General features: G+C 36.8%; 3 protein-coding genes across 3 annotated transcripts; 2 read left to right on the top strand and 1 right to left on the bottom strand.

Annotated features, from left to right (window-relative positions):
• Positions 1-4,957: 4,957 nt before the first annotated feature.
• LOC135717329 (uncharacterized) lies at positions 4,958-5,811 on the top strand. The gene is made up of 2 exons (XM_065239328.1): positions 4,958-5,132; positions 5,198-5,811. The coding sequence occupies exons 1-2, from the start codon at positions 5,063-5,065 to the stop codon at positions 5,692-5,694; spliced, it is 567 nt and encodes a 188-aa protein (XP_065095400.1). The 5' UTR covers positions 4,958-5,062; the 3' UTR covers positions 5,695-5,811.
• A 4,811-nt stretch (positions 5,812-10,622) lies between these two features.
• On the top strand, positions 10,623-11,999 carry CycJ (Cyclin J). The gene is made up of 4 exons (XM_065239327.1): positions 10,623-10,734; positions 10,792-10,981; positions 11,037-11,745; positions 11,803-11,999. Exons 1-3 carry the CDS (start codon positions 10,708-10,710, stop codon positions 11,741-11,743), a joined length of 924 nt encoding a protein of 307 aa, XP_065095399.1. The 5' UTR covers positions 10,623-10,707; the 3' UTR covers positions 11,744-11,745; positions 11,803-11,999.
• Positions 12,000-13,326: 1,327 nt separating this feature from the next.
• Tasp1 (Taspase 1) lies at positions 13,327-15,484 on the bottom strand. Its single transcript, XM_065239326.1, has 3 exons — positions 15,336-15,484; positions 14,343-15,280; positions 13,327-14,278 (listed from the first exon to the last, which is right to left on the bottom strand). Exons 1-3 carry the CDS (start codon positions 15,361-15,363, stop codon positions 14,195-14,197), a joined length of 1,050 nt encoding a protein of 349 aa, XP_065095398.1. The 5' UTR covers positions 15,364-15,484; the 3' UTR covers positions 13,327-14,194.
• Between the last annotated feature and the right edge of the window lie 2,562 nt (positions 15,485-18,046).

Genomic DNA, 18,046 nt, shown 5'->3' with positions numbered 1-18,046 from the left:
TAGCAGACCATCATCCAAAGATAATGTAAATTGTAAATAAACTATCTAGTAATGGGCGCAGTCACCATGATCATGAAAACAACGATGATCGATGATTGTTATCAGGGCTGCCACGAAGTTTTTCAACGAGCAACACAGCAATAACAGACCAACAATTGAAAAGGTACTATCAACTTTTATGAACAAAAAAAAAAAAAAACGTTGGTTAGGTTTTCTTTATTAAGGAGGTTTTCAGCCTTGGGCTGGTTCGCCTCCGGAAAAAAACGTTGACTATTCTTTCCTCGCCCGAACGCAAATTACCAGCATCATCGGATAGGGGAAACTTTCTCCAAGAACCAGCCTGTGGGTGAAAATCTCCTAAATAAAGAGAAAAAAAAAACTTTCCCCAACCCAAAGATGGTGTTAGATGGTGTTAGTTTGCGTAGGCGAGCCTTGAGTCACGAGAAAAGGGTTTCCAAAGTTTTGATCGCAATAGCTGATGTGCTCTTTTCTGTTGTTGGTCGTGATTTGCTCGATTGGTTCCGCTATTTGACAGCTCAATTGGTTCCCGAGATTCTATCCGCCAGACTATGAATATAGCGACTATACTCTTTACTCCTACTGAAAATCCCCTAAGAGGGAAAATCCCGTACGCATATCAGACCAAGGTGACTACATATAGGTGTTCTAATGTGTCAAATTCATGATTCAGCCATGTTGGATTTTTGTATGGGACAGCGACCAAGTTTGTTTACAATTTGCTCTAAAACCGCACTTTCCCCCCCGCGACCTCCTCGGCTATCCAGCTTTCCATGCTCGGTAATGGCGGCCTGTTTGTATGAATAAATGTATCCTTTACTGTGATTTTTGACACTATCTGGATGTTCGGGTTTTGACCCCTCCCTTTCCCTCTCCCAGGAACAGAAGAAAATGGAACAACATACGCCCTCCAGTTAGTGTCAAAAAGCACAGTGAAGGATACATTTATTCATACAAACAGGCCGCCATTACCGAGCATGGAAAGCTGCACACAAAGAACAAAAATTGTTCCTATAAAAATAATGAAATTTCAATTTAAAAGTTTCTCCAATTTCGTAGTTTTAACAACGAAAATATTCAAAATCAAAACATTTTTTTCGGATTAAAAGTGTTTCTTTCAATTTCAACTTGTAATTTCAAAAGTTAATTTTTTAAAATAAAAGTCGCAGATCTTTCAAAACTTCCTCGTCATTGCGAAGATTTTGGCATCACTTGACCTTCGTTTGCCGCCTAATTTGAAAGCGTGAAAAATAAACCATATTGCTGTGTTTTCTACGTTTCCACATTACTCTCCCGTCGGTATCTCTTTCGAACTGGAATCGGTTCCCAAAAAGTGGTACGCCACCGCTAATTCATTTTCATCGGATTGCAGGTGATCGTCAAAGCAGCCAACGGAGGGAAGCAATGTTAGATGAAACATAAACTCTATCATAACATGGAGACAATGATGGCGTGCTTCAATTGACGGTAATTTGGTATAATTTTCAATGAATTTCCGATTGTTCTAATTGAGATGTTTTAATTTTCAGCAGCCTCAGTCTTGCCGGAAAGGAAGGTTAGGGTACGGCCAGGGTAGACGCGATTCGCGACGCGACGCGACCAATTCAAAAGAACCTTATTATTTATTATTATTCCTTGCGTGAGTCGCATCGCATCGCGTCGCGTGTTGCGTCTACCCTGGCCACGGCCTTACTCCCACCTCGACTCCCACCCCCATCAAGATGCCACTTTCATTCAAGTACCCCCACACCGAGTCCGTCAGGAGTAAATTATACCAGCTTTGATCAACAATCTTTAAAATAATACAATTCATACTGTAAAAGCATCGGGAGCGTCACTTCTGCTGCTTTGTAATGGACAATATAATTATTATAAAAAATAAATTAGAATAAAAGGAATTTCCCTGGTTATTTCTTTTAAAAAATAAAAGTAATTGATTTAAGTTTTATTCAAATTTAAGATAAAAACGTATGTAATTGCGATTAAAATGCTTATCATTTCAATTAAAATTTGTTATACGTCAATTTAAAAACTATAGGTTTTCAGTTTGACAGTTCTACAATTCGATTTGAAAGTTTCAACTTTTAAAAGTAGAAAGAGAGCTACTTTTGAATTGACAGTTAGGGGACTTTAGTTTTGAATGCTAAATACTTTCTACCAAAAAGAACCAACGCTAACTTTTAATTTTACCAATGGTTTTTTTAAATTTATTAACGATTATTTTTTGTGTGTGGATATAGTGACAAAACTGTATCACCATTTGTATACCCACCATGTATCAGACTGTGCGTGAAACATGGTGACCTTTTTACTATGTCTTAACTCCACCGAAAATTCTCATAAGATACTAAATTAAGTTTTTTTTTTTAACTTCGAAAAATATATCGATTTTTATACATCATCTGATGGAGCTTCGTTTTCTGAGCTCAACGATATTTCTGTACATTCATCTCGATTTTTAAATCCATATTTATATTTTTGATCGTTGACACTAAATCTATCCAGCTTTCCATGCTCGGTAATGGCGGCCTGTTTGTATGAATAAATGTATCCTTCACTGTGCTTTTTGACACTATCTGGATGTTCGAATTTCAACTTCCCTTTCCCTCTCCCAGGAACAGAAGAAAATGGAACAACATACGCCCTCCAGTTAGTGTCAAAAAGCACAGTGAAGGATACATTTATTCATACAAACAGGCCGCCATTACCGAGCATGGAAAGCTGAATTGGCGTTGACGGCACCGTCGAAAAATATGCTTTTCCAGCAAATATAGACACACAGCAAAAAAAAAATGTAATATCGATCAATGTAATTCAAGCTGATGTATGAAATAATGATGTAATAGCAAAAAGCAGATACAATATTACATCAATAGATGTAATTTTGTTCGCAAAATCGATGTACATCGCACAACGTTATATTACACAACCAATGGATTGACCTGGTTGCAGCAGTTTGGATGTAATATTCAACAACTTTTTTTTTCTGTGCAGTTTCTTATGGGAGTGTGAAAGGGTAGTACAAAGTCCGCCATGGTTCACGCACAGTCTGACGTTTGCTTATGGATTATGCTCATAGGAGTAAAGAGCTACAGAGTCGCCGTCAACACCAATTCGTTGACTGCTCACTCACATACAAAATCCCACCAAGTGGCGCTAAGATGGAGATTTTTGCTAATGTAATCGTATTTATTTAAAATAGTTCCAGTGTACCAAAAGTGATGAAATTTTAAATTTCAATTCCATTATTAATTCAGATAACGAATATGTATTTACCTCAATACCCCTAAAGAACCCAATATAAAAACATCCATCCAAATTTACTTTCATTTATTTAAGATTATCATATAGGTAAAAAATTGTCCAAGGTACTGTTTGAAATGTTACTTCGGTCATTTGGACTGCCTAACATGATTGGTGCTCATTTTCCAAAGGCGGGCCCAATCTAAAGTTAGGTACTCTACCAAGGTTCACTTTCAGAAAACCATAATATATAAGGTTAAAACTTTATCAGACAATCTTTTATGTAAAGTTCCATAACCATTTCAGTTAAATTTTAGCAGGGATTATTAACAATTTTTAACCATTATTATTATTGGTAAGGTCAAGCAATGGTTCACATTTAAGCGGGAGCCGCTCCGTCGGTCACTTCGTTTGTGGTTTTAGCACAGACAAACAGACATAACACATTGAATATTTTTCACTGTAAAACATCATCGCTAAAACATTACCGCCATCTGTTGAGTACACTGTGGTGGGCACTACACTGAACAGATGGCGGTAGTGTGTAAACGTCAAACGCAAGGGAATGGACTATGCGCACCACATGTGGCGGTACTACCAACTACGATACTTTTAAATTGTCCGTTAAATGCTTGTTCGATGAACAACTTGCGAGTGTTATGTCTGTTTGTCTGTGGTTTTAGTGTAACTTGTATACTAAGGCTGTGAACCATTTGCCGAGTTATATTTAACTCGTGGTTAAAAGTGACATTTCGAAAGTTATTTTTGATGTTTGAAAATCCCTGTGCTGTCGATCGACCGGTTTTCGAGAAGAACTCAGCTACAGTTGTCAACATTTAACTTCTTGTCTGTCAGAAATAACCACGCTGGGATACCAGGGTTAATCGATGACTTTCCATCTGTCAAATTTGAACCAAAAGTTAAAATAATCCACCAAATGGTTCAGAGCCTAATTACACTCATAAAATTCGACACATTTTTATTGGCGAATTTCCATGCAAAATTCCACATGATATTCATGTGTCATAAACAGAATCCACTCAGAAGTACACATGAAATTTATGAGTCAAATGAATTGGGTTCTTTAATTTTGAAAAATATATCGGTTTTTATATATCATCTGAAAGAGCTTCGTTTTCTGAGCATAGCTGTATTTTTTTCGAGCCCACACGCTTTCATCTCGATTTTTAAATCAAGATTTAAAGCAAAATAATAACTTCACTGTTTGAAACTAAACTGACAAACTGACAGCTCGCTCCCATACAAAGTGACACCGAAGGGCGCTAATAAGGCGATTTTTGCAAATGTAATCGTACTTATTTAAAATAGTTCCAGTGTACCAAAATTAATGAAATTTTGGGTTTGGGTTCCATTTTTAATGAAGATTTCGAATATGCATTTACCTCAATACCCTTAAAGAACCCAATAGTATGTGTGGTTACACATGAATTTTATGTGTACACATAAGAAGTATGTGTCCAACACATTAATATCATTTGTTTACCACATTGCAAAAATTCATGTGTGGGACATATAAAAATAATCGTTGAATTTTTATTAGTGTAGATTAAATGTTTTTCTTAGTGTACTTCTTATCTCGATTTTGAGTTGTTTCGTTTTTCCGTGTAGCATGTAAAGTGTTTAATTTGGTACGTACATTGAACCTTTTCACATGTTGTGCCAGAACGGTGAAAAACTGGCGGTTTTAGCATTCAACTGAAGGAATAATAATAATTATCTATATATTATTCTTGAATTTTTTTGAACTTTTTGTGGAACAATTTGTGGAACTTTTAATAAGATGGATCCAGAAAAAGCGGAATACGAACTACAACATTTCAATTTCTGTTCGGAAGATATCATCTTTCAAAGTATGTTTCATTCATTTGATTTGAGAGAAGATTCTAAACCTAAACTGATGCTTATTTCGTTGCAGATCGGTTGTTGGTAAAGTTCCTCATTCAGAACAGTTTCGCTACGTTTACGGATGAATTTATCAAAAAGCACAACATTCCTGATAACGAGGCTATGGAAATGCGAGCCAATTGTTATACGATCAGTCTTAAGATGTTTGCCGATTGTGGTCCCATACTGGACAAACTAAGCCAGCTTTACAGGAGTACTTTTTCAATTCCTGATTCTATACTACTGCCATCGGATTTGATGCACCGAAAGGACTACACTGTGGAACAGTTTGAATCGCTACAAGCCGAGGTCAAAGAGCTGGAACAACAAATCCAAAAAGATGGTGTGTTTCTGTCGATGCTGGAGGAGGAGATCAAATTGCACGAGCGGCTAGCTGCTTCCATCGACGACGAAAAACAGCTTATGAACCTAGTTGACCGGTATCGGCAATTGGAAATCGTCCCGGCAGAGGATGGTGCGGTTGTGCAAGATCTGGCTGATATGAAGGATGTGCTGCAATGGGAGTAGGAAATGGGATAGTACTTTATTGCAAACAATGTACATATGATGTAAAACAAATTCATTTTCAACCGCGAGTACTTATTATAGTTACCTTGGACCTCTGGTAATCTGACTGTTAATCTGAACACAAATTTTAGTTTGAACCCCGCTAATCTGCACGCCGTGCAAACTAAATATTGCTCAAACGTCATTAATGGCGGTCATTAACTCGGATTAACTTTAATACCGACTCTATTTGGATTTTTTTCTTGATTAAATCAAGAAAAAAAAAACATCCAAACGATCGGTATTAAAAGTTAATCCGAGTAATGCCCGCCATTAATGACGTTTGAGCAATTTTTAGTTTGCACGGCGTGCAGATTAGCGGGGTTTTTTGTACTGAGTACCAATGTTCCCGGCGCCAGGCAGCTCCCACACCTGGACCTATCGACCAATCAACTCATGGACCGGGGTCCAACAGCTTTACATGCACCCCGTGATAACCGTGGCGCCGACTGGTATGGAACCCAGAGCCTTTGGGGTGAGAGGTAATCACGCTTACCACTACACAACCTGCTGATCCTGTTTGGTTGATCTGCAAAATGTTTGCTTTAGAGTCATGTTCATTAACTCAGTTGTTTATAACTGAACGAAACCACGATTTGAAACCTAGAATAATCTATAGACGAGTGCACGGATGGATTTGAGTTCACTCACTCGAGAAAAAGTGGCACAAACTGCGGGTAATGTTTACTAATGATGAACACTAATGGCGTTAATGAAAATTCTCAAACCTTAAGTATAATGGTTCATAATATAGTTTTCTTTCCGAAAATATGTGGAGAAAACAAGAATTTTTAATGGTAATGGTTCTTAACAACCCATTTTTTGTAAGATTCAATAAAAAAAAAAAAAAAACAATACATATGGTTGGTAAAGGCAACTGCCCCACCGACAAACCGACATGACACTTAATTCTAACGTATGATCGAAAACGGTCTATTTAAATGTGCAGTGACCCGAACTGTCAAAACCATATGAGTTTTTGATCTAGATAAAAATAATTTGTCCAGAATAGATCAGACACGAACCAATTCATAGCTTATGCATGCTCGTTCATGGCTTAGCTAAATATTTCCCGCGAACACGGAGCCAGATGTCAGTAGTGTGCTTTGGTCAGATATTTTATTGTTTTTGCTATGGTCAATCATGTCGGTTTGTCGGTGACTGCAACTCAGCAACACAAAGGCTATCGGTGAAATGGTGTTCGTGGTTACACATGAAATTTGTGTGTACAAATAAGAACTATGTGTCCGACACATATCTATCATTTGTATATCACATTGCCAACATTTCAAAGGGGCGTAATTGCTTTTATAAACAATGGCTTTTGCCGTCGATTTCTCGCAAAATAAAAACCCACCCCTCAAAATTACCAATGCTAGCTGGGACAGGAAACATTCTTCTACCTGCTGGTGTCATTCATTTTCATGAGTGAGCTTTCATTCGCAAGAAATCGAAGACGAAAGTCATTGTTTACAAATGCAATTACGCCCCTTTGAAATGTTGGCACTGAATTCATGTGTACACTGAAACAAATCGACATGTACCGTTTATTGGATCCATCTTATAACATAGCAATGTCAGCATATTTATTCATTCTATGTGATGATTGATAGATTCCATTGGATTATCACTTAAAAACTATGACTGCGATATGGAATGATTTCTATCGTAATTTCACATACTTAGTACTTGATAATACTTTGCTTCGAACGTGGTTAGCGAAGGTAAGAAGTATATGAATATTGTCTGATATATTTCATGGTGAAAAACTGTTGATATGTCATTGGTGGGAACAGACATCTAGAAACTATGAGAAAATTCAGTAAAATATACCTGTTTTCATGATGAATATTGCTCACTAAAATATATATCTTATAAGATAATCATGTATATTTTATTGGAGTTGCTTTTACTGATTTTTGACGTTTGTTGATATGTCGCGTGTAAATAGACATGTAGAAACTATTGGACTGTCATTTAACTTTGCAGTATAGGAAAACATGTATATCTCATTGTAATAGCTTGCTTTGATTTTTGACGTTTAAAGATTGTAAACAGATCTATCCCAATCATTAAATAGTCATATAGAAATGCCTTTTAAGAAATCCAACAGCAAGCATTTGTTTTTGCATGTTTTTCTGGGATGAATATCGCTCCCAATAAAATACATCTTACATGATTGTTCTTTATAAATTATTGAAACAATTTTCAACGATGTTAACGTACACTCATTCATATGATAATTGGTTCCAGAAAAGACTGTATTGAGATTGAAAAAAAAAAAATGATTCTACTGTAATATTTACTTTGCTATGATTCTAATTGTAAGCCTTCTACACGGCTAATTCAGATTCCAGCCCCAAGTAGTACTCGAACTTCATGAGCCAGTTCTATCAAATCATATAATTTAGTCGTTGATTTATTGCACACAGGTGCATTAAGAAAGATTTGAACAAACCACGCCACCGAAACGGAACATAAATTTGTCAGTGCTATTTGTCTTCACTCTAGCAAAACGAGCATAAAGTTGCACTACATTCCATGTCGGGAGAGCTGTTCTTACTTCATGCTATTTGAACGAGCTCAATCTTGAAGTCAGCCGTGGCCCAGTGGAATCGAGCACAGACACCGAAAGCATCACACCTCAACAGTTCTTGATCGAATCCCAAATCAGCTACAATAAAAAAAGGCACAACTGTGAAAGCTCCCACTGCCTGATGTTAATTTTTCGAATTTATTTTTAGAAATCGATTAAATATATGTGTCAAAAGAAGAAGTAAATTTCATGTTATTTTCACATAAACTTTACTTCGATTGATTTATGACACATATATTATATTGTGGTGAAAAGTATAGCTTATGCTTATGGGTTTCAAATCCATTTCAGTTAATTATTATAATTTAATCGATTTTCATTTATCATATGACGATCATATAAAAGTAACCAAATTATCAGCATTGTAAATGTATCAGATATTCATATAGAATTTACCTGACACATTTTCAATCATATCATTTTCAATGGATTATCTTATAGCGCAAATTTATTAGACTTCCACATAACAGGAATATGTCAAATTCGTTCAGTGTAGGACACATACAAAAAGTATTGAATTTTTATTAGTGTAGGGCCTAATGCAATGTTCAGCTTGAAATGTGCAAATGTTTATTGGGGGTTCGTATTTCATTGCAATGTTTATCTTTTTACACGAAACTGCTGTTGGTAGTGACGTAAATCTCACTGTTCGCGGTATGGAATGTTATGGTAGAGTGACGTCGTCACTTGAGTGCTCAGCAATGTTTGCAACTTTTCTGATTCTAAACCAGCAAGCTGCATGTTGGTTTGGAATGACGTTTAGGTCTGGGGCAACAGGCAGCTTGCTTGTGTTAGAAGCAAAAATATTGAAAACATTGCTGAACATACTGCGAACAGATAGAAATTAAAGCCCTACAGTAAAAGTATGGACGTCTGTCAAAAGTTGTTCCAATCGAACCGTCAAAATGCACCGCTTTGCTCGATTGGAACAGCTTTTTCCAATTTTGTGGTGACAGTCGTCCATACTTTTACTGTAGGGCTTTAATAGAAATACGTCACTGCCAACACACTACGAACAGATAGAAATACGTCACATTACGGTGCATTACAAACACCACTAAACATTTCCACATGTCACTTATGTCATAGAGATCTCCAAGCGCAATCTCACGAACACTAAAATCCAACATCCATACATAAAAATAAAGAAGAAGAAGAAACAAAAAGGTATCGCGATATCACAACTACTTAAAAAGGTAGCGCGCGGTCTCACGCACACTTTTGTGCATCTGGAGAACTCTATTAAGCCTTTTGACCCCAATGAGACAGGTGGAGGTGAAGCAGATCGTGAAATATGGTTGGATTAGTAATCCAAAAAATCAACGTAAACGCAAGTGGTGATGTCACTAATTGCTTGTATCGTACAGGGGTTTTACTCACACAACTTAGGCTGTGAACCATTTGCCGAGTTAAATTTAACTCGTGGTTAAAAGTGACATTTCGAAAGTTATTTACTATGTTCGAGAATCCCTTGTCGATCGACCGGTTTTCGACCCAAGGTTGTCAAAATTTAACTTCTTGTCTGTCAAAAGTAACCACGCTCGGATAGCAGGGTTAATCGATAACTTTCCATCTGTCAAATTTTAACCAAAAGTTAAAATAATCCACCAAATGGTTCAGAGCCTTAATAGATTGCTTTACCTCGGTAATCCAGCTCATTGTTTTGGCCCAGCCCTTGTATAAATGACATTGGTTGGCTCCAGCCAGTGACAAGGCAGTTGACTCGGACCATGCATAAACGTCATTGGGTTGCACCCAAAGAGTTTAAAAATATATTATACAGGTGATGAAAATGATGTGCCAAATAGGTCATACACGCTAACTTGAAAGTACTCATTAATGAGTAAAAAAAGACCCATTTTGAAGAAAAGTGGCTTAACTCATTAATGAATAAACAATTTTACCTATTAATGAGTATCTGTTACCCATTAATGATTAACAATTACTCATTAATGGGTAACAGATACTCATTAATGGGTAATAAATTTACTCATTTAATGAGTTAAGCCACTTTTCTTCAAAATGGGTCTTTTTCAACCATTAATGGGTACTTTCAAGTTAGCGTGTAGGGTTTGTGAAGCATACCTTACGTGACGTCAAACTCCACTTTTTTCATGTTAATATTTTGTGAGTTTTTCGTCATAACCGATTATTTACCCCTTTTCTACTACTAATACCAACAAATAACCTCTTGTGTCACCCTTGTATATAGTTCATTGGGTTGCACCAAGGAATTCCTGGCATCCCTGTTTGCAATGCGAATCATAAAAGAAGAGTATTCAAAACCGGAATGGATGTGCAAAAAAAAAACGTAAAATATTGTTTATAAATTAGTTTGGAAATTTCAGATTGTTGAAATTAAAAAGAAAATCCATAGAATGGAGTTGCCTGTATATCGTTCAACGGTATGTTTTGATCTGGGAGTTGGAAGCAACAATAATGTATTGAATATTTTTCCTTAGCTTTGTATCGTTGAGGAACATTGTACTGAGTACAGCGATGAGATAATGTGGATTGTACAGGAAGCTGAATTAAACAACAGATTAATAATACGCTACTTGTCACCTCAGCTCCAATACCGTACATTTATGGTAAACTTCATTCAAAGTGTCGGAGAGCGCCAACATCTACGGAGAAGCACTGTACATTTGGGTAAGTTTTTTATCTCAACCTTGTGGTCTTCAACCTGATTTGAAAATGCTTCTAGCGATCTACCTGATGGATGCGTTCATGGATAATCATAACATTTCTGACAACAGACTAGAACTCTTCGGTTCGTGTTGCATTTTACTGGCGTCTAAACTTGAGGAAAATGAACCAAATGTGCCTTCGTCGAAAAAGCTGAACGAATTACTCAAATGCCCTTGCGTATTGTCGGACTTTGCAGTACTCGAACTTATGTTGTTGAAGTTTTTCAAATGGCAGCTAATCATCCCAACTACTTCCGTATTTGTTGAGTTCTGGGTGTTAAATATTGTCTCAAGAATCGATTTCGCTTCGACTATAAGCGACGAACAATATTACGATAGGCGTACTCGTGCTGTTGAGTTGGTGTTGGAATTTTTGGATGTGACACTCTTGGACATTAAGATGACCAATATTCGCCCTTCTTTGTTGGCTTCTGCTTGTATGGCTGCGGCTCGGTCTTTGCTGCCTGTTGTGAAGATTTGGAATGACAACATGATTGTACTGACCAGTTATTCATACAGTGACATCAGTTTCTTGACCCGAGAGCTTCTGAATTGGAGGGCATGCTTGATCACAAATACCATAAGTCGTAAGCGAGGGTTATTGAACGCAACAGACAACGAGGAGCCTGATCTTGCATACGATGGTGATGAGGAGGACGATGTGGTAGAGACAGACGACGAAGATGTGTTGGTTATTAAGAACAAACGCGCAAAACGAGACTAGAGGTAAGTTGATTGGTAAGTTGCTATGGAATACTATTCTGATTCAAGTTTTATAATCAGATGCTTCATATCATTCCTGTTGATTTGTCATAAATAAAAATGTTCGTAGAACATTGCGGAACCATTTATGTTTGAAATTTGTAACATCATGGTCAGGGTTGTTGAAAGCCTTGTTAATATAATATAATATAATATTAATCATTATTAATATTATATTATATTATATTAACATTTTTTACTGCTTCAATTTCTTAGTTTATCTGATAAAAATCAAGGTCGATTACATCTAATGCCTTTGCAAGGATAATAAATCAATAGTCTAAGAATTAAATTGATTATTTTTGTCAAGCAAAATGTCCATGAATGGATATAAAGCTTGTAGTCTTATTACAAAACTGCTATTTTACACAAAATGCTCTAAATTAGCCATAGCATAATAATAAGCACGATATTTTGACAAACTGAAGCATGTTAAAATAATAAGTTTTTTTTTATTGCCACTGAAAAGACATGAAAGAAACTGAATTATGTTAAAACAATAAGTTTTTTTTTAGTATCAAGGTCTTTTTTATGTTAAAACAATAAGTTTTTTGTGTAACAAGGTCTCCACTACTCAAACTACATTCTCTTACTGTATACCTGTCATTTCTAGCCTATCTGAACTATTTAATGAAAGGTTGCCATTCCACTAAGCAGGCCCTTCCCATTCTATGAACCCCTCACCATCCCTCTCCAACGGGGGAGTTTGGTAAAGAGAGATGATAAAACGGATTTGTACCTTCCTGAAGTTGTCCTAGCTGGCTTTCTACTCTCTATATGCAATTTTCACACTGCCGTACTCTAACGGAACTATCAATTCTATACTTTAATCTCCTCATCTATCGTATAAAAAATATCACTTTAGTCTGTTATTTGAAATTAGCATCTTCAACAACTACATTAAATTTTAAAGTTATTTTGTAATTATATGGTTACTACTCACATGAATTGTTGTGTAAGTACCACAAGTTCAACAACGCCCAACTATGGACAGCTCAATGCTTATTCCATTTACTCTTTGAATCAGCGAACACCAACATGGCAGAGTGACACAACTCGTAGACTATTGTGCTACCTGACTTATAACGAATATACGGCCGATACTCGTATAATTGTCCCATCTTTGCTATGGGACAGTTATGCTTTTATGGGCAGTATACGTCGTATACGAGTATCCTGAATACATAATGATAGCGGAATCATTCCTCTACCTGGTCGTGTTATTAGTTTTTGAGATCGAGCTTTTTTTTTTCGCGAGAAATCGGTGATATGCGTGTATGTTTACAAAAGCAATCACGCCAAAATCTCAGATCATTCCCGAATTATCCGTTGTATTCGGGGTACTCTCTACGTATATTCGTTATAAGTCAGGTTACACAGTAGGGGGAACTTAGATTTCGTATCGAATAATAGAATAAAATTGGGGTCACTTTGTGTAAGTCAATAAATTGTACTTTTACCTTTTTTAAATAGCATTTCGACTTACACAATATGGCTCCTGATTCCAATGGTTATAGTTAATGAATTTATTATTTTGAAAATACTTTTTATTTCTGTCTTCCTTTCGATAGCTCGAAGATGATTGAGACTTTTCTTTCCTGTGATACAATCTGAATATCCGACACAACTTGTGTTATTAATGTCAGGATTCGATAATCGACCCATCCAAAAAAGGTGTTGAGTACAAGAGGAAAATCTACGTAGCTATTTGGCTCACATTTGCATTTATAAGCCGTATACTGCCGCTCTTCGCTTGTCGGTCCGATAGTCGTTCAAAACTGAGTGTTTCAATGCAAATGGTAGCTAATCACACATATTTTCGTAATACTGGCTCCGAACTCAACAACTTTGTTCAGAAACAGTTTGCAAAGACAGCGAAATTGGTTGTTCTATCACATAAAAAGCAACGGTACGAATCAAACATAAAATGCGATTTACTCGGATTAATGATTTTCGCCATGGGACGGACATGCGAAAAGCGGCAGTATAGTGAAATTGAGATATCTCATCCTATAGGAAATTGATCTGTAAGGAACGGACTTAATTGTAGAGTGCTATTCGGCAGCGCAGACTAATTTCCATGCAAAGTAACCAATATGTTGCAAATGTGTTTTGTTCAACAAGTACAATCCATTTTTTAACCATCTGCTGAAAAGTATGATCAAGGTAAAATTGCGCGGAACACAAATTTCGATACAAAATTATAGTAAAATTGTAGAACTGCATGTTTTGAACAATATCAATGTTTTGAAATCACGAGAACGGAAATAAAAGCTAATTTTTTTAGAAATGTTGTTACACATTTAAATTACTGTAACAGATGAGTCATCAACGTTCAGCTAAATTGTTCTCTATATTGGCTAGTTTGGATGAAAATTTGCGAACAGCACTGCAACCGCGTCTTCTCCGGCTCCTAATACGTTAGTTTGAAATGATGCCCACTGACAACTGTTTTTACTCCGCAAGACAAGTTTGGTGGTAACTTTGATAAAACGAACTGTGAAAAAAAAAAACAATTACAATTAGATGAAGGAAAATGCATACATACCGATGTTACAGACCTTAGGTTTCTTTTGTTTAGTTGACTGAAATCCTAAGCACATTGAATTGGTCGTATGGGCCCACAGCAAATCACCATCGGCAGTGGTAGTGTTATAAATGATTGATAACGACCCGGCGTGAATTTCGCTTTGTTTCGACAGAAATGGAGATTCAAGTAGTTTTCTCTTATAAGTTTGATGTTGCGAGGTTATGGGACAGTTGCATGTTATCAAATCATCTACTAGCTCTTTCGCAAAGAGTGTCTTCATAAGATATTCGCCATTCCCTGTAGTACAGGTGGCCGCAGACATACAAGTTGATTCATCTGTCATAGCCCAACATCCAGCACCGTATGTTGAAGCTTGTCCGACTCGTCCACCAACCTTGAGCAATAGGCCACCGGAACTACATCCAGCTACGATCGTTCCTTCGGCATCGACACAAACTGCCCCGACCGTATCCAGTGGTGACAGTTTCATTCGATTGATCTCTTCGTATTTGGCAATATTTCGTCTATAATGCTCATAGCTTTTGACTGCCTTCGCTGATACCATATGTTCTGTTGGTACTATTTGTAGCCCTATTTCTTTGGCATAGGCCGATGCACCTTTGCCCGCCAGAATCATTGGAGGTATCCTTCCGAAACTTAATAGTTTTGATTGTCTGTCGCATAGATGACGGGCTAAACTGATGGGGTTTTTCACATCTGAAACATTCGTGCATGCTCCGAATTGCAATGTTGCTCCATCCATTATACAAGCGTCACATTCCACTTGGCCATCCCATGTAAGATTTGAACCGATTCCAGCGTTAGTGGCACAAGAATTTTCCAGCGTCACTATTGCTAGCTCGCAAGCATCTAATGCACTTCCTCCATTCTTTAGTGCATTGACCCCTTGAATACATGCTTCCTTGCAAACATTTTTGTATAATGTTTCATCTATGCAGTTTCCTGCACCTTTTGTTGGCAACAAATTGTTATTTATTTTAGATGCTAGCTGATGTTTACTTACCAGTATGAACAGCAACGAATCCTGGCATGGTGCAGTGATTATTAAAAGCTGATTACTAGATGGACACCGCTTTTGTCAGAAAACGCGTAAATTTAGTTCAAAAAGATACTAAACAGATCTCATGATTAAATAAAAATGGTAAAATTCAATGTCTTTTGGGAATACATAAAGTTCAAGTTGATTATCGATGTAAATATGTTATGAGTATTAATTTTGACGTTTTGCAATGTTTGCAAGGTTGGTAAAAATCCTGGTGGAAGGTGTGTATAAGCAACGTTGCCAGTATTTCAGATTTATCTGGGTTTTACAGATTTTTAATCATCTTCCCAGTTACAGCAGGGCTTCCACGGTGTTTCGTGAAAACCCATTAATGGGTAAAAAAATACCCATTTTCAAACTATGTAAGCAACAACCACTGTGGTGTTGTTGTACTTGGTACTGATGAAGTCTGCAAGTAGTAGACGAAATACGTGTATCTGTCAAAAGATAAGCAATAACCACAGCATGTATTATTTTCACAATAGAATCTATGGTAAATGGGGAAATCTACAATAGAACAAGGGGGTTGTTATGTATCTTAACCATAGGAAAAATCACTTTTTCCCGAACAAGGATGAGCCATTTACCATTAATTGTATTGTTGTTCAATTGGGTTCTTCAAGGGTATTGAGGTAAATGCATATTCGTCATCTGCATTAAAAATGGAGCCCAAACCCAAAATTTCATCAATTTTGGTAAACTGGAACTATTTTAAATAAGTACGATTACATTTGCAACAATCACCTTATTAGCGCCCCTCTGTGTCACTTTGTATGGGAGCGAGCTGTCAGTTTGTTAGTTTAGTGTCAAACAGTGAAGTTATTATTTTGTTTTGATTTAAAAATCGAGATGAAAGCGTGTGGTTTCGAAAAAATATCGCTGTGCTCAGAAAACGAAGCTCTTTCAGATGATTTATAAAAAACGATACATTTTTCAAAATTAAAGAACCCAATTGTTGAAAATTCTTACTATATGGGACGTATTGTTAATTTATTGCAACAACAATATGTTAAAATTTCTTGTACAATAGACGTATAATAAGATTTATTTTTGGTAATAGATTTTGATGTAATTGTATTTTATGTTATGGTAATTGTATGGTTATTTTTTTTCCGGGCAAGCGCTTGCGTTTACCGTACTGATTACCGCACGTTCAGCTGTTGAAAGTTCGGTAAAAAGTATCTAAGTCTTTATTCTGATCAGCTAAACTTTTGTTTCAAGTCAGCAGTTCGCTTTGTATATGACACCAGACGCAGAATTAGCCGATGAATTAGCTTTTTTTTGTTTGCCAGGGGTGCGCTGGAACTTTTCCTCCTTATCTGCAGCAACACCTGAGAAGAGAACAGCTTGAGCGGACGCGTTGCTTTGCGATTCTCCATCACACCACATCGAAGAAGAAGAATGTGATGATCGCAGGTGCAATCATCTGGAACCCGCTCCCTCTAGGAACACGACGATCAGTGCATTCAAGGCAGCGCTCTCAACAAGATCTCAAACCTAGATTTATTAATTTAATTTATCTTTATTAGGGAGGCTTTCAGCCTGGGGCTGGTTCGCCTCCAAAACCTAGATTTAGGCTCTGAACCATTTGGTGGATTATTTTAACTTTTGGTTAAAATTTGACAGATGGAAAGTTATCGATGAACCCTGCTATCCGAGCATGGTTATTTCGGACAGACAAGAAGTTAAATTTTGACAACGGTGGGTCGAAAACCGGTCGATCGACACACGGGGATTTTCGAACATAGAAAATAACTTTCGAAATGTCACTTTTAACCACGAGTTAATTTTAACGCGGCAAATGGTTCACAGCCTTAGACTGTGTTCCATTTGATGAATTTTCACTTACATTTGGCACTTCGAAAATAAATAATAATGTTCGAAAATCTCTCTGTTGTTGATCATCTGATTTTCGAGAAGGTGTTTGTCAAAATTGATTCCTGGTCTGTCAGAAATAAGTCTGGTACAATTGCAGGTTTATTTGAAAATTTTTCATCTGCCATATTTCAGTGAAAATTCACCAAATTGAACACAGTCTTAGAACTACATACCTATTAAGAAAGCTACTTTCACTAGTGTCTTTTTATTGCTTTCTTCAAGTTTAAAAATCAAATGTTGTGTTTTCCTTGACTTGAGAAATGGTGTAACCGACATGCTTATGTTATGATAATAAATTACTATTACAATTCTGTAGAGATTAGTGATGTTTAACGCGCCCACACTAGCGGGTGCATCGCCGTGTAAAGTTGTTTATTATTATTGTTATTATCCTCTGGCTAACCTGTCAAAATGAGTTTGACAGCGATGTGTTATGTATTTTCCTCGCATTTTTACTAACACGCTCTTACATAATGACCCATAAAACCAATTTGTTCATAGGCACACAGCAAAAAAAGTTGTTGAATATTACATCGAAACTGCTGCAACCAGGTCAATCCATCGGTTGTGTAATATCACATTGTACGATGTACATCGATTTTGCGAACAAAATTACATCCATTGATGTAATATCATAGAGGTAACTCTAAGACCACTGGGTCCCGAAGAAAATCATTATTATTTTTGGCTCACTTAGTACCAGAACAACGGTTCCAAGCAGTCCCAAGCTATTTCACTCACCCCTGCATGTTCTGCATGAATCCACACCACCCCTGATGTTATCTGTCAAACTT

The sequence above is a fragment of the Ochlerotatus camptorhynchus genome, unplaced genomic scaffold, assembly GCF_037179485.1.
Source record: "Ochlerotatus camptorhynchus isolate MF236.1 unplaced genomic scaffold, CSIRO-AGI_Acam_v1.1 ptg000055l, whole genome shotgun sequence".
NCBI classification, from domain to species: Eukaryota; Metazoa; Arthropoda; class Insecta; order Diptera; family Culicidae; genus Ochlerotatus; species Ochlerotatus camptorhynchus.
The sequence above is the reverse complement of the archived record's forward strand: the minus strand, read 5'-3'. Positions and strand labels throughout refer to the sequence as shown.